Source organism: Hypanus sabinus, chromosome 3 (assembly GCF_030144855.1).
Source record: "Hypanus sabinus isolate sHypSab1 chromosome 3, sHypSab1.hap1, whole genome shotgun sequence".
Classification (NCBI taxonomy): Eukaryota; Metazoa; Chordata; class Chondrichthyes; order Myliobatiformes; family Dasyatidae; genus Hypanus; species Hypanus sabinus.
This window is the reverse complement of record NC_082708.1, coordinates 176,286,283-176,307,749: the sequence shown is the minus strand read 5'-3', so window position 1 is coordinate 176,307,749 and position 21,467 is coordinate 176,286,283. Positions and strand designations below refer to the sequence as shown.

Here is a 21,467-nt window from a genome sequence, read left to right as displayed (position 1 = left end):
GAGGTCAACGGGCAAGCTCACCTCATGCCCAAACATCAGATAATATGGTGCGTAGCTTCATTCTGTGTACAGTTGTAGCAGTGGACCAGATGTCCAATATGTCAACTCCAATTGTTCTTTTTGCTGATCTCTAAGGTTCCAAGCAAGGTCCAATTGAACCTCTAGGGCTGGGAATTACCCTGTGGGTGATAAGGCGTAGTCCTTGAATCCAAGCACGTTCATTAACACATGTATGAGACTGCTCTCGAAATTCCATCCCTGATTGCTATGTATCAGTCTAGGGAGGCCATAATAAATAACATACCTGTATAACACTTTGGCCACCGTGGACACTCTCTGATCCTTGGTCGGGAAAGCCTGTAGTGATCCGTGATGACCAAGACATTCGCCTGCCTTGTTGCTGGCATCTGGCTGTATTGACAGGAAATCCATACACACCAGGTTAAGGGGCCCCACACTCTGTAAGTGGGACAATGGAGCAACCCTTGTAGACGGCATCTTCCTCCATATACATTAAATGCACGACTTGTAGTACTCTTTGACCTCTGGCCTTATTCAGGGCCAGTAGAACCCATCTCCGAGCAATCCATAGGTCTTGTCAATCCTCAAATGGCCAGAATCATCATGAAGTGAGTTCAACACAATCCTCCGATACTTCTCAGGCAGAACTAGCTGGTGACGCCAAGGCCGGTCCAGAGGCAACATGACCCAGTTTAGGATCTGGTTCCTCAGCTCCAATCTGGGCCATTCTCTCAGTAGTAGAGACACAGTGGTAGAGACATGGCTTGGGCCATGTCCCCTTTCACAACCACTGACCAAATAGTGCCAAATACACAGGTCATCTCACTGAGCGGCTGACACTTCCCCAGGGCTCAATTCTGGCAACTGCTTTGGCTTCAGAGCGGTCAGGGTGCAGTAAGCTTGTGAATTGGCACCATCAGAAGTTCCCAAATGATCTACGGCTCAATTTGGTCCTTGCCTTCCCCATGATGGAAAACTGGTACATGGCTGTGACTCCAGGGGCAGGAATGCTCTCCTACTCTCTGTCCCTGTCCAGCCATTCATCTGCACGTCAGGACAACAGATCGGCATCAACGTTCCGACTGACTTCCTGGCTGCTACTTCAGGCTGAAATCATTGACAGGCAATGCCGCCGACCGTCGATGGCCAGTGGCATCCAATTTCACAAAGGTCAGGATACAAGTTAATGGGTTGTTATCTGTCCTCATCTTGAACTTGCCACCATATAGATAGTCACTTGGCTTATCCACCGCATCCCATTTCAATGCCAGGAACTCCAACTTGTGCAGGAAGTAGTTTCGCTCAGAGAGTGACAGACTCCAGCTGACAAAACTGGCAGGTCTCAATACTGTGCCCTGATCCTGAGTCAGAACACCCCCCAATCCCTCTCTGTTGGGATCTACATGCAATATATACGGCGACTGGGGGTTTGCAAAAACCAGCACAGGCGCTTTCATTGGCAGCTCCTTCAGCAACTGAAAGGCCTCTTTGCATTTCACATCCTATCTCGCTCCAAAAGGTTCTGAATGGCTAAGATAATCTTTACCATCCTCTCCTTTCATCCTCCCTTTCTTCCCTAAGTGAGGGTAGTGGCACAGAAGCTGATTTAAAGGGTGACTAACTTTAGAGTAGTCCACAAACCTCTGATAGTAGCCACAGAATCCAAGGAATAAGTGCAAGGCATTCACAGTCTGGGGCCTTGGCCACGTGGTCACTGCCTTTTAGACGGATCTGTCGCTACTCCATCCTGTGGGACTATGTGCCCAACATAATTGACAGACGTCCTGCAGAACTGGCACTTGTCCAGGTAAAGTTTCAACCGTTCAGCTCTCAGACAGCCTAGCACCTTCAGTAGCCTCACTTCATGTTCCTCCGAGGTGTACTCGAACACTATGAGATCATCCAGGTACACCAATACATCAAGCAAGTTCATATCCCCCACCGTTCTCTCCATGACACGCTGGAAAGTCGCAGAAGCTACTGGGGCATCCTTTCCAACTGGAAGAATCCCAGTGGACATATGAATGCCATCTTCTCTTAGTTAGCCTCACTCATGGGGACCTGATGATACCCACTCCTCAAGTCCAGCACACTGAATCACTTCGCACCACTCAAGCAGACCAGTGTGCCTTTGATCCCTGGGGCCTTATACTGGCCGGGACAGTATGCCTGTTCAGTCCACACACACCTGTATCTTCCCATTCTTTTTCTTGGCCACCACTACTGGAGGCGCACAGTGGCTTCGGGATTCAGTGATGACCCAGCTTTCATCAGCTTCCACAGAGGCTGCCAAAAGTCTTCCACCTCTGCAGGCTCCAGTCACCACAACCTTTCCCTGAATAGGCTGTCCTCTGTCACCTGAACGGTGTGGAAAGTGCTCTTGGAACAACCAACATTAAACTTGTCAGCAGAAAAGACATCTTCCAGTTTCAAACTCTTTTCCAGCCTCGGCAGTCAACTTTCCCTTTTTGGAGAGTTCCTCCCCCGGCTTGTCTCACGGGGACACGAGACATTACCATCACTGGAAAGAGCTGCACCACTGACATTCCCCACCCAAGGGTGACCTTCCTCTCCAAAGTGTTGCTGACACTTACGGTCAACCTGTTCAACCAAGGGCTTCTGCAGTTTGGGCCTCACTAGCACCCCAGCAGGTACGCATGACTCCTCTTCGTGGTTTTCCAGAGCACCCACCAAGAGGGCCTCGGCATCAGGCATTCCAGGAAAGTTGGGGTTTCCCGTCGCTCTGGCTACTTACCCAGGCCACAACACAACTGGTTTAGACTGGGTGTACCACATAGTGGTCCTGAGATCCCGAGAGCGATGCCTTCTGGAGCTATGCGCCTGGTAGGGTCACCCATGGCGGTGAGGTCGAGGGTGAGGTCCCTGACAAAACAATCCAACCAAGAGCTCAACGGTGGAACAGGCGGACGAAGTCACTTCGAACTCAACAGCTGTGAAGGCGAGCGAAGGCTGCAACAAATTTATCAGCTCTAATCGTCATGGTTTCCATGCCACTGGAATCAGTTGGTTGATTTGTGAAGTATCGTGGGCTTCTTGGAGTGCAACATCAAGTACACGTTAGACAAATACACGCACAGGCGTCGTCACTCTGTGGAAACGGAACGAAGACCATCATCCTCGACCGCGAGGGATAGCCACGGCGATGACAACCACACAGTCCTTTGTTTACTTATCATCCAGCCCAGTGTGGCCACGCACTTCCTCAAAAGCAGCCAGGAACACAGGGTGAACGGACAGTATTTTCAGAAAGCTCTCCCCAGCTTTCTCCTTGCAGGCTCCCACCAGCCCCCTCACAATAGGAATATTCATCCCCACAAGAATTGAAGCTTCGTCCCTCTAGACCGGGTCCGGACAAACCAATACTAATATATCAAGGTCTGCAGCTACTCCCACATCTGCCTCCAAAAGCTCCAGCTCAATGACAAGTGAAGGTGACAGCCTGATAGTCATCTGTACTAAGACCCCAGATCTCTAGTGCACTGAGTGGGACCAATGGTAAATGGGTAAAATACAAGTTGAAAAACAAACGGTACAGCGGAGGAACCCGAGAGCCGATGTCAAGAATGTCTCTAGCACAAATACCCTTAATCCATAGCAATACACTGGAGCTTGGCCCCTCTAAGCCTTCAGGAATAGGGTATTTTGCTTTAGGATGTTCCTTGATATATTACTGAGAATATATACCCCCCTCACCCCCAAGACGCCAGGCTGTTCCCTCACTGGGTCATTCCACTTAGGTACCCAGAGGCTCACTCTCCAAGGGTTTTCCCGTCCTCACTCCGGACTTACGTGTCCCTCTTCACCTCAGTTACAACAGACAATACCGGATGCTCCTCATCTCGTGGGACCCTGTCCACTTGCAGCCCTCTGCTTAATCCGTCCCATCAAGTCAAGTGACTTGACTCCATGCTGTGTAATTCAAGTCAAGTCACTTTTTATTGTCATTTCAACCATAACTGCTGGTACAGTACATAGTAAAAATGAGACAACGTTTTTCAGGACATGACACAGTACAAAAAACTAGACTGAAAACAAAACACAGAAAAAACTACTCTAGACTACAGACCTACCCAGGACTACATAAAGTGCACAAAACAGTGCAGGCATTACAATAAATAATAAACAGGACAGTAGGGCAAGGTGTCAGTCCAGGCACTGGGTATTGAGTCTGATAGCTTGGGGGAAGAAATTGTTACATAGTCTGGTCGTGAGAGCCCGAGTGCTTCGGTGCCTTTTCCCAGAGGGCAAGAGGGAGAAGAGTTTGTATGAGGGGTGCGTGGGGTCCTTCATAATGCTGTTTGCTTTGCGGATGCAGCGTGTATTGTAAATGTCCGTGATGGTGGGAAGAGAGATCCCGATGATCTTCTCAGCTGACCTCACTATCCGCTGCAGGGTCTTACGATCGGAGATGGTGCAATTTCCGAACCAGGCAGTGATGCAGCTGCTCAGGATACTCTCAATACAACCCCTGTAGAACGTGATGAGGATGGGGGCTGGGAGATGGACTTCCCTCAGCCTTCACAGAAAGTAGAGATGCTGCTGGGCTTTCTTTGCTATGGAGCTGGTGTTGAGGGACCAGGTGAGATTCTCCATCAGGTGAACACCAAGAAATTTGGTGCTCTTTACGATCTCCACCGAGGAGCCGTCGATGTTCAGCAGGGAGTGGTCGCTCCTGAAGTCCATGCTCCCCTGAAGTCAACAACCATCTCTTTGGTTTTTTGCTACCCTGTTACAAATTAGTGCCACGAAATAACAGACAGTACACTGAATATGATTAAAGGAATATTTATGAACCTCAAACTAAGTGTTAGTATAGAAAACAAAAAGGGCCCATTTTAATTAAACAGTCAACTGTGAGCAAGTTGGGGCTCATCTTGAACTTCTTGGTCACGTACGAGCTGGGTCCCTGGCCTGCATGAAAGCTCAAACCACGTTCCAGATGTCGCTCACAATCCCATCTCCAACAAACAGGTCACCCACTGACCAGTTCTCCCACTGAACAAAAGCCCCAAGACCAACCTCGGTGTCCCTCACCAAAAAAAAAACACCTCACCCCATTTCCAGCATTGGATGGCACATTCCTCATCATCAACAATAACCCAAACAGGCTGAAAGTGGAACAGACTGCTCTAATAGAACAGCTAAATTAAATACCTACAGCATAACAGTAAAGCTGTGAGCCAGGGCAATACATGCAGAAGACAAACTGTGTAAATAAAAAAAATAAATAACTAAACTGAGAACGAGTTGCAATGTTCTTGAAAGTACGTCCGTCTCAGGTGTCAGAGAAGCCTCAGCAGATGAGAACAGAAATACCAGTGGTGCTGCAATTCTCTTCGTGGACAGACATGTTAAGAGTCCATTATTGGAGGAACAAAAAAAAATTGACAAATGTGCATCTGGAAGACAAAAAAAAAATACTACCGGGACTTCATCCTTCCTTTCCAGTCCTGAAAAAGGATCTCAGCCAGAATATGTGCACGTTGCTTGGGACTTCCAGCATCTGCAGAGTCCCTAGGGTAAACGATACCCTGCTTTTCATTTGGAAATGACTGGAGTATGAAGTAATGTTAACAACCAACGCAACCCAAGGATGTGCTGGGGGCTGCCCACAAGCGAGCCGGGAGTATGCGGTGACAATTGCGGGCCGCCCAAGCGCATCCTTAGGTTGCATTGGCTGTAAACACAAACAACGCCTTTTACTATGTTTTAATGTACTTCTGATAAACAAATTAACCTGAATCTAAGAAACACCTTGCTTTAATTTTTAGGCAAGACCATAGCCAGAATACTGGGTACGTCTGATTCCCTGCCCACACAGGGATGGACTTGCAATAGAGGAAGCACTGTGAGCATATATCAGATTGAGTCCAGTGAAGACGGGTTTGTTGAATGAAGAGATTAAGCAGACTGTTTAGAATGTGAGGTGATCTCTTGAAGTGTATCGAATTCTTATGGATTTAGACAGCATAAATACAGAAATAATGTTTATCTTAACAGGGTTACTCAAAGCAGGAGTCATCATTGTCAAAATAAGAGGTCAGCCATTCAGGACAGAGACGAGAAAAATTTCATGACAGAAGGGGGTGAATCTTTGCAATTCTGTAGCCCAGTGGATTGTGGAGACTCAGTCAGAGCATATTCAGGGCAGTATCTATCTAAAAAATCTTCCAGGCTCCAAGAATGTTACATGACATGGATTTAGTCCAGGAATAATCACCTAAGGCAAAAGATGATGACATTGCAAGATCATAATTTTGCTCCCATTTCTTATGGTCACAACAGGCATCAACATGTCAAACACAAATATACTCCGTTTCAGCCTAACTTAACCTTCGTTAATCCTGCACCTTTTATTTTTCCCACCATGAAGTCATCGTAAAACTTGGTGAAACCGCACACAATAGAAACCAGCATACTGTCATAAATCACAATTAGGTTCGAACTTGAAAGCTTCCTGCAGCACGCAACAACAGTTCAACAAATACTCCAGCCCTCCAAGAAAATCTGGAGCCCCTGCTGTCATACAAACACAATCTACTCTTGATGAACACGTACAGAATAACAGCATGTCATTATATGTAAAGAGATGAAAGGTCAGCATGTGACAGTATTTTTTCTTCTTTTCTGGTATCTGGGTATCACAGAAAATGACAGCATTTCTAAGCACCCTCCAGTTATTTCGATCACCTTGAACCACTGCACTCCTCCTGATTAAGTACAGTTGGCCCTCCTCATCCGCGAGGGATTGGTTCCAGGACCCTCGCGGATACCAAAAAACGCGGATGCTCAAGTCCCTTATTTAACCTGCCTCAGTGAGGTGGACTTTAGGACCAAGCAGAACCCCGGACTTTATTTAACCTGTCTCAGTGCAGTGGTCTTTAGGACGTGGCGGAGCTCTGAATCCGCAGTGTTTCTGTTCACGAAAATGATCACAATTGAAAATAAAGTGGAAATAATAAAGCGATCAGAAAGAGGTGAAATGCCATCAGTCAGTGGAAAAGCGTTAGGCTACAGCCAGTCAACGATCAGAACAATTTTAAAGTACAAGTACAATTATTACTAAGCAACGCAGTGGTTTAATTATTGAAATACATACGTTTCTTAAGTGTTTTATATGCAGAGAAAGGTAAAATATACACTATATACTAAGACAAACGTTTGACTAACTGACACTAAATAATACCAGATGTACCTGTTCCGACTTACTTAGTAAGAGAACTTCAGCCTTCTTTCGATCCCAATCCACGACAACCTACGCACATCCTCCCGTATACTTTGAATCATTTCTGGATTACTTATAATATCTAATTCAATGCACACACTATGTAAATAGTTGTTACACGGCATTGTTTAGGGAATAATGACAAGGAAAGAAGTCTATACATGCTCGAACAACAAGTGCTGGAAGAGCACTTCCGGGTTTTCTCGATTCGCTGTTGGTTGAATTGGCGCACGTGGAACTCGTGGATAAGGAGGGCTGATTGTATATTCACAGGGCTGGTAAGGAGGAAGCTCCAGAATTCAGATGTAGCAATGATAAAGAAAGAGGGAAATGTTTTCAAATCATGACAACATGGAGGGAAAATGTGGGTGAAGTTTTCATGAACCTGCTGCCTTGACATTCTGGGGAGAAGTGGTTGGGAGTAACTGGAAAAGATTTTGTACATGACAGACTTCAGCCACCGAGTATTGGTGAGGAGGGAGTTAATACCCAGCATGGTTGACGGGATACCGATCACGTAGGCTACCATTTCTTAGATGCTGTTGGGTGAGAGAATCATTGCAGCTCTGTGCAAATCTGGCAAGTGGACAGTATTCCACCACACATATAACTGATACCTTCTAGAAGAGGGGTTCCCAACCATTTTCATACCATGGACCAACATCAATAAGCAAGGGACCTGTGGACCCCTGTTGGGTTGGGAACCCCTGTTTTAGTTGATTGATTTAGGTGCCGGGAGGAAAGTCATTTGCCACAGGATACCCAGTCAAAAGATTAGCTTTGTCACATGTGCATCAGAACATTCAGTGCAACGTGCATTATGTACCAACAACCTACACAGTCTGAGGATGTGCTGGGGGCAAGTGATGCCAAGCTTCCAGATCAACAGGGCAGGCAACTAACCGATACATCTTTAGCATGTGGGAGGAAGCCTGAGCGGCCGGAGGGAGTCCACACAGTAACAGGAAGAAAGTACAAACTCCTAACAGGAACTGAACGCCCAGCACGCAGCTGGCGCTGTAAAGTGTTATGCTGTGCCATCCTCAAAAGGCAATAATCTGCAAATTACAATGTTCCACAGCAGAAAGTCAACATCAACTAACAACATTCAATTTGCACTGTGATTACCCTACTGGATAACAGGTATATTCATCGAACGTTACCAAATTGACACAGCGTAATTTGTTGGCACCTTGAGGATTTAAACCATTCACAACCTCATCATGCATTTTAAATTCAGAAGTTTATAAGTTATATTATAATGAGAGACTGCTCATTAATATTTTAGCAATCTCATTCCGATGTTAACATTGTGCCCAGATCTATTAAATTATCCATTTGCCCAATTAAAGAGTCAGCACAGAGAAATGGACTAATATTGAAAGGCCGAGATAGAGTGGACACAGAGAGGATATATAATGGACGTGGAAACCATAGAAAGATTGCTCAGGAGATTTACAAGGATGTTGCCCGGATTGCGGAGCATACCTTATGAGAATAGATTGAGTGAACTCGGCCTTGGAGCGACGGAGGATTAGAGGTGTACAAGATAATGAGAGGCACTGATCATGTGGATAGTCTGAAGCTTTTTCCCCAGGGCTGAAAAGGCTAGAATAAGAGGGCATATTTTTAAGGTGCTTGGAAGTAGGTACAGAGGAGATGTCAGGGGTAAGTTTCTTTAAAAACGTAGAGTGTGGTGAGTGCGTGGAATGGGCTGCCAGTGGCAGTGGTGGAGGCAGAAACAATAAGGTCTTTTAAGAGACTCCTGGATGGATACATGGGCGCATAGAAAAATAGAGGGCTACGGGTAAGCCTAGGTAGTTCGAAGGTAAGGACATGTTCAGCACAGCTTTGTGGGCCGGAGGGCCTGTATTGCACTGTAGGTTTTCCATGTTTCTAATTTCTATAAGGTGGTCTCGGACCAGAGGGCACAGCCACAGAATAGAGGGACGTCCATTTAAAACAGAGATGAGGAGGAATTTCTTTAGCCAGAGGGTGGTAAATCAGTGGAATTCTTTGCCACAAATGTCTGTGGAAGCCAAGTCATATTTAAAGCGGAGGATGATAGATTCTTGATTATCAAGGGCATCAAAGATTATGGGGAGAAGGCAGGAGAATGTGGTTGAGGTGTTTAATAAATCAGCCATGGTGGAATGGTTCAGATTTAATGGGCCAAATGGCCTAATTCTGCTCCTATGTCTTACGGTCTTAGATGTTATTCTGATACATTGTAAACCAATACAAACCATTGCAGAACAGCCAAATACAGTGGATTATATTTAATTCGGGCACATCTGGACCTATATATTTTGGTGCAATTAGCCAAAGTTTCATGGAAATAGTTAAAGGTTTAAAAAAAAGATAAACTGCCATTTATCTGTGTAACAATTAATGTACTTAAATGAAATGCAGAACAAATTAGAACATTACCAATACCCCTAGAGTACTATAAAAATATATTAGTTCCTAAAAGTCATCAACTGAGGAATTCATCTGCCGTGTTCTTGTGACCGACTGTAAATAAACAAAATCAGTGCAGACACCCAGTGGACTGCCTTCATACAATACTTGAGATAATTGCAATCTCCAAATCTTAATTTTTGTTCTAACTTTCAACATGATTGCAGATAGCTTCAAATTCCTAATTTATCGAAGTAGTGAAATTGTTTTATTTTGACTCCTGGCCAATTCGAGCATCTCCAAGCCTGAATGAAACCCCAGTGAACTACAGTTCCATGCAGTCATATTGCTTACCTCTCGCCACCTATCAGTGACAAAAATCACTGCTCTTTGAACACAAACACACACAACCGACAACATTTAAAAATCGATTGCTCCAAGCACAGAGTAGTGCCCACATGCAATACAAATGCCCACCACTGGTGCTAGCTAGACAGACAAATTTATGGAGGAACTTAGCAGGCTAGGCTTCAGGAGTCCTGCTGAAAGGTCTCAGCTTGAAACATCGACTGTACTATTTTCCATAGATGCTGCCTGGCCTGCTGAGTTCCTCCAGCATTTTGTGTGTGTTGCTCGGATTTCTAGCGTCTGCAGATCTTCCCTTGTTTGTGATACTGGCTAGAAACTGTTTAGCATCAGTCTCCTGCTCCGATTAAGCAGCATATTGTCCCAAATAAACTAGAGGAATCTCAGCTATTTTCTTGATTTAGTTTTTATTCTTTAAGATTTATCCTAATGCCCCAATCAAGCAAAATCCATTGTATTGAAATAACTTCCTGAACTGCATCTTACAATTAGATGGTGGCGTGTCCAGTTAGTCCTGTAACTTGAACCACTTCCAAGTGAAATCCTAACCTGAATGGTAAGAAATGGTTGCATTATAGCCAAATAGGGAAACACCAATGCCCTTGTACAGAAAAACCTACAAAACGTAGTGGATGCCCAGCCCAGCATGGGTAAAACCCTCCCCACCACTGAGCACATCAACACAGAACACTGTTGCGGGGAAAGCAGCAACAAGGACCCCCATCATTCAGGCCTTGCTCTCTTCCCACTGCTGCCATCAGGTAGGTGGTACAGGAGCCTCAGGATCCCCACCACCAGGTTCAGGAACTGCTACTGGTCCTCAATCATCAGGCTCCTGAACCAGAGGGGATAATTTCACTTGCCCCATCACTGAACTGTTCTCACAACCCATGGCCTCACTTTCAAGGATTTTTCATCTCATGTTTGTAATATTTATTATTTTTATTTTTTCCTCAGCTCAAGCTGTTAAAATCGTATTATTATGGTTACTTTTTTCCCTTCATTTTCTTGATTTTTTCTGCACACTGGTCTATCCTATTGGTGCGGGCTTTCATTGCTTCTATTGTGTTTCTTATATGTACTACGGATCTCAGGGTTTTATATGGTGATGTACGTGTACTTTGATAATAAATTTATTTTGAACTTTAAAGGGATAGATAAAAAATGTTTTCAATGATATTATTGCTTATCAACTTGCATCAGTGTTTCTAAGTCTAGAGAACAGAAAATGATGAAATCCTGACAATGACCAGGAATTCTTTAATCCAACCTCAAACATCAGAGTAGTGATTTTTTTCCCCCTTTCCCAATCGCCTGGATGGTTATGTTACAGACCAACAAATATTAAATAACTTGGCTGCATCAGGTAGGTGGTACTGGAGCCTCAGGATCCCCACCACCAGGTTCAGGAACTGCTACTGACCCTCAATCATCAGGCTGATTTTTTTAAAACTTTTTAAAAAAAAAAATACAATTGTTGAATGTTCTTGTTTTTTTGTTGCATCTCACTCCAACACACCACAGCAAATTCCTAATACACATAAATGTATATGGCAAATAAATCGATCCTTGACCCGTCTCCCCCATCCACTCTCCCTACTACTTAAATCTGATCTGTCATCTCACAATTCTATCTCTGATGAAGCATCTTAGCACTGTGCTTCTCTTTCTGCAGACGTGCCTGGCTTGCAGAGAGCTTCCATCTTTTAATCATCACTTAAACACAACCCGTAGTCCCTGCAGGTCACGGCAGCATACAGTGAAAAGTAGAAATCTCTATGCTTACACTTCAGGAACATCTACCCTCTGCACACTGACAATGGTGCTCACCTTGTGAAAAATACACCAGAAATGGCAACTCTGTGGAGCAGCCAGTGCTGACGCTGTCTCACAGCATCAGTGACCCAGGCTCAATTCTGACCCTCGGTGCTGTCTGAGTGGAGATTGCAGATCCTCCGTGTTGGTATCCATTTCCTCAGGGTGATTCGGCCTCCTCACAAAGCCTCAAGGATATGGGCTGGACAGTCAACTAGCCACTGCAAATCGTGCCCCAGCCATGTGGCAAAATAACAAGATTCCAAAGGGTAATTAATGGGAATGTCAGGAAACTTAGCGTGGGAATGATATTGCTTGCAAGGCAGCATAAACTCAATGAGCAGAATATGTCCTTCTTGAGTGTTTTTAAAGGGAATAAAGAAAAATTATCTTGCGATTTGTGTACTTTGGATTACAAGGCATTAGTGACTAATTCTAGGGCACTTCTGATGTCCAACAATAGTTTTGCAATTGCACGTGATGCAAGACATACTTGTACTGAGGAACTCCCAGAAAGCAGAAGGCCCATTTTTAACCTAACAATCTAATATCTGGCCACAAACAATACAATTCCCTGCTGAAGTTTATGTCACCAAGGCTTTATTGCTGACAGATCAGGACATCTTAACACCGTGAAAACATCCTCACCACATTGACAACAGCACTTCCTGACAATCACTGAGAAAAGCTTTCTTCAAAATGCTATCACGTCCACAAGTAAAATATGAAGAAATACATTTAATAAAATCATGACTTGGGTCATTGTGTGGAACTAAGTTTAAAAACCGAAATGTCAAACTTACAAAAAAATTTTAAAACTTTTCATTTAACTTTGAAAACCTTGCATTTCTATTTCAGAATGCCTTTGACTCATTATTTCATGGAGCACAAAAACATCAGGTCTCATTGGAACACGGCAAGCGCCCACAAGCCACAATGTGAATATGACCACATCCTTGTTCTGCTCAGAAATAGTCATTAAGGACTCAGTATTATACAGGACTCAGGATAGCTTGTTCCACTCCCCAGCTCCTCCAAGATAGTGCCACATGATCTGTTGTACATCTAAAACTATTGGGGCACAGTTCAGCATCTCATCTGAATAATGATTGTTTTAAGAGCAAAGCTCCTTCAGTACTCTGCTGGACAGTCAATCTGAACTCCTGTCCTTCAAGTAGAAGGAATGAACTGAAGAGGCAAGGATGTTACAAACTCAGCCATTGCTGAACATGAGAATACCCAACATCATGTAGGTCACCGAGTCCTGCAGACAGCACTGTAGACAATAGAAATGCAGCGTTCCTTGTAGAGGAGGAAGCAACCACAAAAACCTCAAAATTTCCATGTTAATTGACATCTTCATGTCAGATTTGATTTATGCAACAGGGAAGAAATATTTCTGACTGAAATTCCGGGCGAACAGATTACAACAGCAACTTCAATTCAACAATAGCTATGAATGCGAAAGTGCTTCCTTACTTTCTTCTCTGTCAATTCAAACAACACACACAAAATGCTGGAGAAATTCAGTAGGCCACACAGTGGAAAAGAGTACAGTCGATGTTTCGGGCCGAGACCCTTCAGTGGGACTGGAGGGGAAAAAAATGAGTAGATTTAAAAGGTGGGGGAAGGGGAGGGAGAAACACAAGGTGACAGGTGAAACCGGGAGGAGGAGAAGGAGTGACATAAAGAGTTTGGAAGTTGATCGGTGAAAGAGATACAAAGCCGGAGAAGGGGGAATCTAATAGGAGAGGGCAGAAAGCCATGGAAGAAAGAAAAAGGGGAGGAGCACCAGAGGGAGGTGATAGCCAGGCAAGAAGCTAAGGCGAGAGGGGGATAAAGGGATGTGGAATGGTGAGTGGAGTGGTGGGGGAAGAGGAGGTCATGACCAGAAGTTTGATAAATCAATGTTCATGCCATCAGCATGGGGGCTACCCAGATGGAATATAAGGTGTTGCTCCTCCAGCCAGAGTGTGGCCTCATATGTTTGAGTAGCTTGGATTTCCAGCAACTGCAAATTTTCCCATTTGTGCAAAGATATTTCAAATTTTATTTTGTATACTTAATTACCAAGAGAAATTATTAACTTCAATGTGTAAGCGATTTTGTGGCAAAAGAACTCAATCCAGTTAATTTGCCTTTTGATATAAAACAACAGCACTTTCTAAATGATTAAAAGCCAGAAACAGTTTGGGTCAAAAGACTCTTAGGAAATCAACTGCAAAATTTGGTGTGTTCACACAAAATGCCACTTCTAATAAAGTTGCTGGGAATGGCAACATTTGTACACAAAAGGCAAGAAACTGGGTTGAAACTACACAAAGCTCTTGCTAAACCAGATCTACGGTGCTGAGCACAATTCTGGAGGATACACTTTAAGAATATATTGCCTGGAAGGGAGCACAGCAGGAAATTACCAAAATTATACCAAAGTTTACACTACACAGGAAGATTACAGAATGATGTTGTGAATTCTAGTATCAGCTAGAACTCTGCACTTGTTCGTTCCATTAGTAGCACAGACCCAAACTGTTTTCACCACATTGATATAAAGCACTTTACAAATTGGATTATTTATTGAGTGCAGTGACTGTTATGTGGCTGAACATGATGTACGTTACTAGGTAATAGTAAATTTTCAGTGATATTGATTGAGTAATATTATAAATTAAGCTATGTCGTGCCCTTCATCCAATAGTCCTCTGGACCTTTGAAGATCAACAGGTAGACAGGCTGCAGGCTCAGCATTCATCCATAGGAGGATGATATACTTGTACACCGATCTCTGGATTCACCTATGTGTCAAGGTGACAGACAGAAGCAAGAAGAAAAATTTGTACAAGGCATGCCAGAAATTAGATCCGAAAATGGGGAAAAAAAATCTCAATTTTCAAAACATTTTACTTTAAAAAAAGAAATTATTGCTGGTACATATCACTTGGAAAGTCATCATTTATGGTCAATCTTCAAGAAGGTGGCCATCAGTCCCCTAGAACTGTTGTAGTTTTAGTGCCTCTGGGTATGGACTCAGACCAAGCGACAATGAAGGAACATCAATAAACTTCTGAACCAAATAAACTAAGGGGCACAAACTGCAAGTAAGAGTGGACAATGCACAGGAATAGCCCTGAGGTGTATTTAACACACTACAAGTTGGAAACTCCCTCGCCTTTCCCACTTCAATGCCTTACGTTGCACTTCTGTTTTTTTCTGCTTTGTACAAGCCATGAGCAAATGCACATTTGGCTAAAAATAAGCCAAATTTGGTACCAGAATAAATGGAGTAAGAGGCCAGATGTTATGTTTGCAGTGTATGTCTCAAGAATACACATTCTTAAAAATCTCAGCACTCATTCCTAGCCTGGACAAGAGAACATTTACAGACACTTGGGGAGCAACACAGGATTAAAGAAATGATTTGACACTTCTTCCAGACATCCCTGAAGTGAAGATACATCCCCAGAATCTTTCAGTTTGCACTGGTCCAGAATTAAATGAATTTGTATCTTACATATACGTACCAAAACAAGCCAGCAGAGAGAAAACCTCAACAAAATCTTCTACATGTAGCTGCTTCAACGTAATGCCCCAAGAGGCTGAGCATGAGAAAGGGTTACTATTTATTTAGTAATAAAGAACAGAGGAGTGGGCCCCTTGAGCCACACTACAGCAGCAATCCCACAACCATGATTAACCCTAACCTAATCACAGGACAGTTTACAATGACCAGTTAACCCCCCCGGTTTATCAGGAGCACCTGGGGAATACTGACACACTCCACGAGCAGGATATACAAGAGACTCCTTACAGAATGGTCCAAACTGTAATAGCATCGTGCTAACCTACGTAGCCGTGGCACCCAGAGCTTGATTAAACAGTGGGTTTCAAGATAAGCCTTAAACAAGATTGGGGGGGGGGGGGAGGGGGGAAGAAATGTGAGCTTGTAACCTAACTGAAGGCAAAGCCATGAAGGATTGAGCTTCACGAGACAATAAATAGAGGAGATCTCACAGGATTTGAATTTAAAGAAGGGTATAGATTCGTCAGAATGAGACCGAAAAAAAAGGAGAGTTGACCACAAGAACAAGATTTTAAAATTTTATGTCATTGTGGAATGGTTACCAAAGTACTTCCATGAGCCCACGGGTAATTCTGAGGAAGTCTTCAGCTGAGATAAGAGTTGAAAATCAGAGGCCCAGCATAACTCTTTTGCACAGTGCTTGTTCGTCAGTCTTTTGTGTGTGGTATTTCACTGATTCCATTGTCCTTCTTCACTCTACTACAGGCGGTATATGTTGACATACGTACTTTGATAATAAATTTACTTTGAACTTTGAAGTGATAGTATCACAACTGAGTGTTCTAACACCAGGCACAGATGGACACTGAATCATCGGCTTTTACCTCAGGCTTGCTGAGACTGGCTGAAACCAGAGATCCAGCGCCAACATCCAGCTCCCAGCGCTTCATCCCACGATTCTCTGGATCCAAAGCTGCAATGCGCCCATCCATCAAGCTAATAACAACCAGGGATCTGCAAGCAAACAAATTACTTTTAAGTATAAAAAAAAGGAAGGACTTCCAACAAATAACACCCCCTACTAAAGTCACAATTCTTATCAATCGCATCCCTGTGCAGGTTCAACAGCCATATCAGATTTTAAGGTTTAAATAGTGCCTAAAGAGAAGACCTGGTGATGCACAACATAGAATCAACAATCAACCCTTGGTTCTTCAGCCCATCTGGTTCAGACTAGCACTCATACTCCACACTTCCATACATTCCAATCTCTAATATTTAATTTATTTATGCATGATTCATGTGCAGATTTTGTTCATGTTCCTAATTTCATAAGTTGTGTGCTGTGTACAACTGTGCTTTGGACCCTAGTTGGAGAAACGTCGCCTTGTTTGGCTGAATACATGTGTACTGTTAAATGACAATAAAGTTGACTTGACTCTTCCCACTCACTCCCATTATCACACCACACTGTACATGGCATTCCACTAAATTCCAATGGAAATCATGGCTCCCGATACTCTTATTACCTAAGCTCACCGGCTGTAGTGGAGCCAACTGTCAGAACATGCCCTCTTCTCATCACTACCATTGTATAGAGGCACAGGAACCTGAAGACACACAATCAACCTTTCAGAAACAGCTTCTTTTCCTCTGCCATCAGCTCTCTCTTTCTCTCTGGCCCATGAATACTGCCTCATGATTTTTCTTTGCCACTATTAAATTTTTTTTGCATCATTGTAATTCGTATATCTTGCATGGTTTTGCTGCAAAATATGTATCAAATCAGCTAATAATAAACCTAATATTACTGCATACCATTAAAACTACCCGTAACTTGCCAGACCTCGCTCAAGGCGGTTTATTTAAACTCTTAAGATTAAAAAAAAACATGATATATAGTGCAAACACGAGGAAATCTGCAGATGCTGGAAATTCAAACAACACACACAAAATGCTGGTGGAACACAGCAGGCCAGGCAGCATCTGTGAGGAAGAAGCGCTGTCGACGTCAGGACAGAGGAAGTCCTGACGAAGGGTCTCGGCCCGAAACGTCGACAATGCTTCTCCTTATAGATGCTGCCTGGCCTGCTGTGTTCCACCAGCATTTTGTGTGTGTTGTTTGATATACAGTGATTTTTTTTAATTGAACCTTTATCTTAAGAGCTTAAATAAACAGTCTTGAGCAGGGATTGGCCAGTTGGCTTTAATTGTATGCAGTAGTGATGCTATGTTATAACAACGCATGGTCAGGTGATATACTTAAGTTTACTAAAAGAATGTTACATTCTACTGTTTAGTCTGGATGGCATCCAACAGGTAAGGGGGTAGATACGGCAATGCAATCGAAAGGAACAAAAGAAGTTCAAGAGCAGAAGGAAACTGCAGTAAGTTTCCGTCTGAACTAGGGGAAAATGAATTGTTTAAGAAACCACTTCCTCGATGCTAGTTCTCAGTCAGTACCGTTTTCTCACCTATTCTCTCATCTACTGTTACAGTCAGGGGAATTCTAATGCTCAAAGATCGCCAAACGGGGAACCCCATCAGTCTTATCGATTGAGAGACATTTAAATGCTCCACAAGACAGGAACTGCCTGCCGGTTGACAGGTCACCGGAGGTTTGGCTTGTAGAGCAGAGGAGTGGGTGAACGGGCTGAAAGAGGAAGCAGCCGAGTGTAGAGGACAGGGGTACAGAATCCTTACCGGGGCATCTCCTCTCCGCTCGGCTCACTCTCCTCGGGCTCGTCGTCCTCCACCACCGCATCCACGCCGGCTCCGGCCGCCTCCCAGCCCGCCACCGCCTTCAGACTCCGGCCGATGGCCGGACGGTCCTCCCGAGCTCGGAGCCCGCCGGCCGCCGCCAGCAGCACAAGCAGGAGGAGGCTGTTGAGAACCCCGGCCCCCATGGCTAGAGCATAAACCAGGCGAGCGGCCTCCGGGACTCTTCCAGCTCGACCGCTGCTCTTTCCCGCCTGGCACCGAATCACACCCGCAAGCAGCCCGGCTCCACTCGTCTCGCCGTTTGTTGTGGTCCGACCCCAGGCGCGCAGCGAACCCGCCTTCCTAAACGCTCATTGGACTAACGAGTATCAATCATTTCCCATTCACCAATGCACCATTAACGAGTGTATTTCTGAACCACCTTCCATAGTTTATTGGCGAATGTTAATATCACTCAGCACTTCGGCCAATCATTTTTGATCGAGTGTTTTTAACCGGGACGCCAAGCCCGTTCACGGTTGGTCAAACGCCGAGTCACTCAACCAGTTTTATCCAATCCTCTGAGCGATAAGAATTGCCGCTTTTCATTGGTCGGAATACTCCCCGTTGGACTAATCAGGAGGGGTGAAAGAACGGGTGACGGGCAAAGCGTATCTCCCCATCACGAGGTCCGTAAGTTCGGTCGGAAAAAACTTTCCCGTCCATTCAATGCAATTTCCGCCACCGCGGTTGGGTGAGCTGCCGGGTGACGTCATTCTGGAGACGTGGCCGTTTTGAATGCAGCTCCGGCGGAGATGAGAAAGGGAGGAGCTACAGTGGCTGACGGCAGTCAAACACAGTTTGAAGTTTTTGCAACTTTGGCAAACTTTCTACTGTGAGATTGAGGATAGGTATTCAGCAAGAGAACATCACCGTAGGGATCATACTTATCAAGAATAGAGATTCATTTATATACACTTTTCTGGAAGGTTAGAGAGGTTTGGCACGTCACAGGATTCTCTAACCCTTCCCCCTTCAGTTTTCCATTCTGAGGTGCCCATTCCAAACCCAATGGAATTCTGCAGAATGATAGCCATGGCATCCATCATTTCTAAAACCACCGCTTCTAAAATTCTGGGAGCTAGATCATTAGTTTCACCATCTACACCTTGGACTTCAACTACTGCACAGAGTCTTGCCATCTTCAGAAGTTTTCTGATGACTCTGCCATAGTTGAATGCATCAGCAAGGGAGATGAGTACAGGGCTACAGTAGGAAACTTTGTCACATGGTGCGAGCAGAATCATCTGCAGCTTAATGTGAAAAAGACTAAGGAGCTGGTGGTGGGCCTGAGGAGGGCTAAGGCACCGGTGACCCCTGTTTCCATCCAAGGGGTCAGTGTGGACATGGTGGAGGACTACAAATACCTGGGGATACGAATGGACAATAAACTGGACTGGTCAAAGAACACTGAGGCTGTCTACAAGAAGGGTCTGAGCTGTCTCTATTTCCTGAGGAGACTGAGGTCCTTTAACATCTGCCGGACGATGCTGAGGATGTTCTACGAGTCTGTGTTGACCAGTGCTATCATGTTTGCTTTTGTGTGCTGAAGCAGCAGGCTGAGGGTGGCAGACACCAACAGAATCAACAAACTCATTCGTAAGGCCAGTGATGTTGTGGGGGTGGAACTGGACTCTCTGACGGTGGTGTCTGAAAAGAGGATGCATACAAGTTGCATGCCATCTTGGACAATGACTCCCATCCATAATGTACTGATTAGGCTCAGGAGTACATTCAGCCAGAGACTCATTCCACTGAGATGCTACACTGAGCGTCATTCCTGCCTGTGGCCATCAAACTTTACAACTCCTCCCTCGGAGTGTCAGACACCTTGAGCCAATAGGCTGGTCCTGGACTAACTTCCACTTGGCATGATTAACTCATTATTTAATTATTTATGGTTTATATTGCTATATTTCTACACTATTCTTGGTTGGGGCGACTGTAACGAAACCCTATTTCCCTCGGGATCAATAAAGTATGTCTGTTTTCAAGTTGATTTGACAAGTTTAGTAATATCTCTTTACTAATAAGTTTATTTTAGTCCCTCATTTCCACTGGATCCATGGTATTGAAGGGAACCACACACAAACAATTTGTTTAATTCCTCTTCCTGTTCTTTATTCTCCACTGTGGATCTCTAAAGGACTTGTATTGACCACTGTTCTTTTCTTCCTTTTTACGTATACAAGGGGACTCCTACATTCAAAGTAAATTCCCCTTTATCAACCTTAGCTGAATTCTAAAACCCTCCCAATCATAATGTCTTACTGTTTTTTTATTAACTTTATTAGATCTCTTTCAGCCATTATGCCACTGGCATTCAGGGCGGAAATGAAGGTCCTCCATCTCTGGCGGTGTTCAGAGCTTCCTTCATCGGGTTAGTAACTTCCTCTCAGTTGTCACTACTGTCAGTCATGCAAGTCCCGGCTGGAGACTCAGGAATACTGTCGCATGCAGATGTGGAAGGATTCTTCACCGCTGTTTCCGTAACAATGTAGTTTTACCAGTCAGGGTTGTTCGCCCTGCACTGAGCCCCCAAACCTGGAGGACCAGTGGATCATTCTTAGTCTGGCCTTTAGCCTTTGACCCTACCAAGAGGTCAAAGCAGAAAACCTTGATTCCAGCCAACATAGATCTCTGGGTCATCAAGGCTCCCAAGTTTGTGGTCCTCTTGGAGGAACTTTATTAGATTTATCCTTTAAATGTATTTTAAATTTTTCCTTTTATTGATTGATGTTCCACCTCTCCTGCCATGTCCTTGCTGGAATTATTTCTTTAAATGTTACCCATTGCCTTCCACTGTCATATATTGTAATGTGGTTTCTCAGTCTACCACAGACAACCTGCCCTTCAAGATTCAAGTTTGCCTATAGTCCTTCTTCGGTGCACGAGTGAAGTAAAGGAGAAGGAAGTGAATTAGAATCAGGTTTAATATCACTGGCGCATGTTGTAAAAGTTGTGGTTTTTTTTGCAGCCACAGTATATTGCAATGCATATTGATAAAAACTATAAATTACAATTAGAATTTCTATAAGAAAATGAATAAATTAAGTAAGTAGTTCAAAAAGAGAGGGGAGAATTATCGAGGTAGTGTTCATGGGCTCATTGTCCATTCAGAAATCTGATGCTGGAGAAGAAGACGTTGTTCCTGAATCACTGAGAGTGTGTCTTCAGGCTCCTGAAACTCCTTGATTTCAGCAATGAGAAAAGGGCATATCTTGGGTGGTGAGTGTCCTTAATGATGGATGCAGTCTTTTTGAAACATCACCTTTTGAAGGTGTCCCGGATGCTGGGAAGACTAGTGCCCGTGATGGAACTGGCTAGGTTCTCAACTTT

General features: G+C 44.2%; 1 protein-coding gene across 2 annotated transcripts in view; it reads right to left on the bottom strand.

The window, feature by feature from the left end:
* Positions 1-18,435, bottom strand: part of eif2ak3 (eukaryotic translation initiation factor 2-alpha kinase 3) — an 89,965-nt gene extending 71,530 nt beyond the window's left edge. Inside the window, exons 1-2 of one of the 2 annotated variants that reach the window (XR_009511386.1) lie at positions 18,072-18,434; positions 16,253-16,382 (exon numbers count right to left, since the gene is read on the bottom strand). Coding sequence is in view for 1 of the 2 variants with exons in the window: in XM_059965695.1 (XP_059821678.1) it covers positions 16,253-16,382; positions 18,072-18,274 (333 nt within the window). In the remaining variant the exon portion in view is untranslated. Of the gene's footprint in view, positions 1-16,252; positions 16,383-18,071 lie in introns of both variants that reach the window. The other variant, XM_059965695.1, reaches the window with a different exon arrangement.
* Between the last annotated feature and the right edge of the window lie 3,032 nt (positions 18,436-21,467).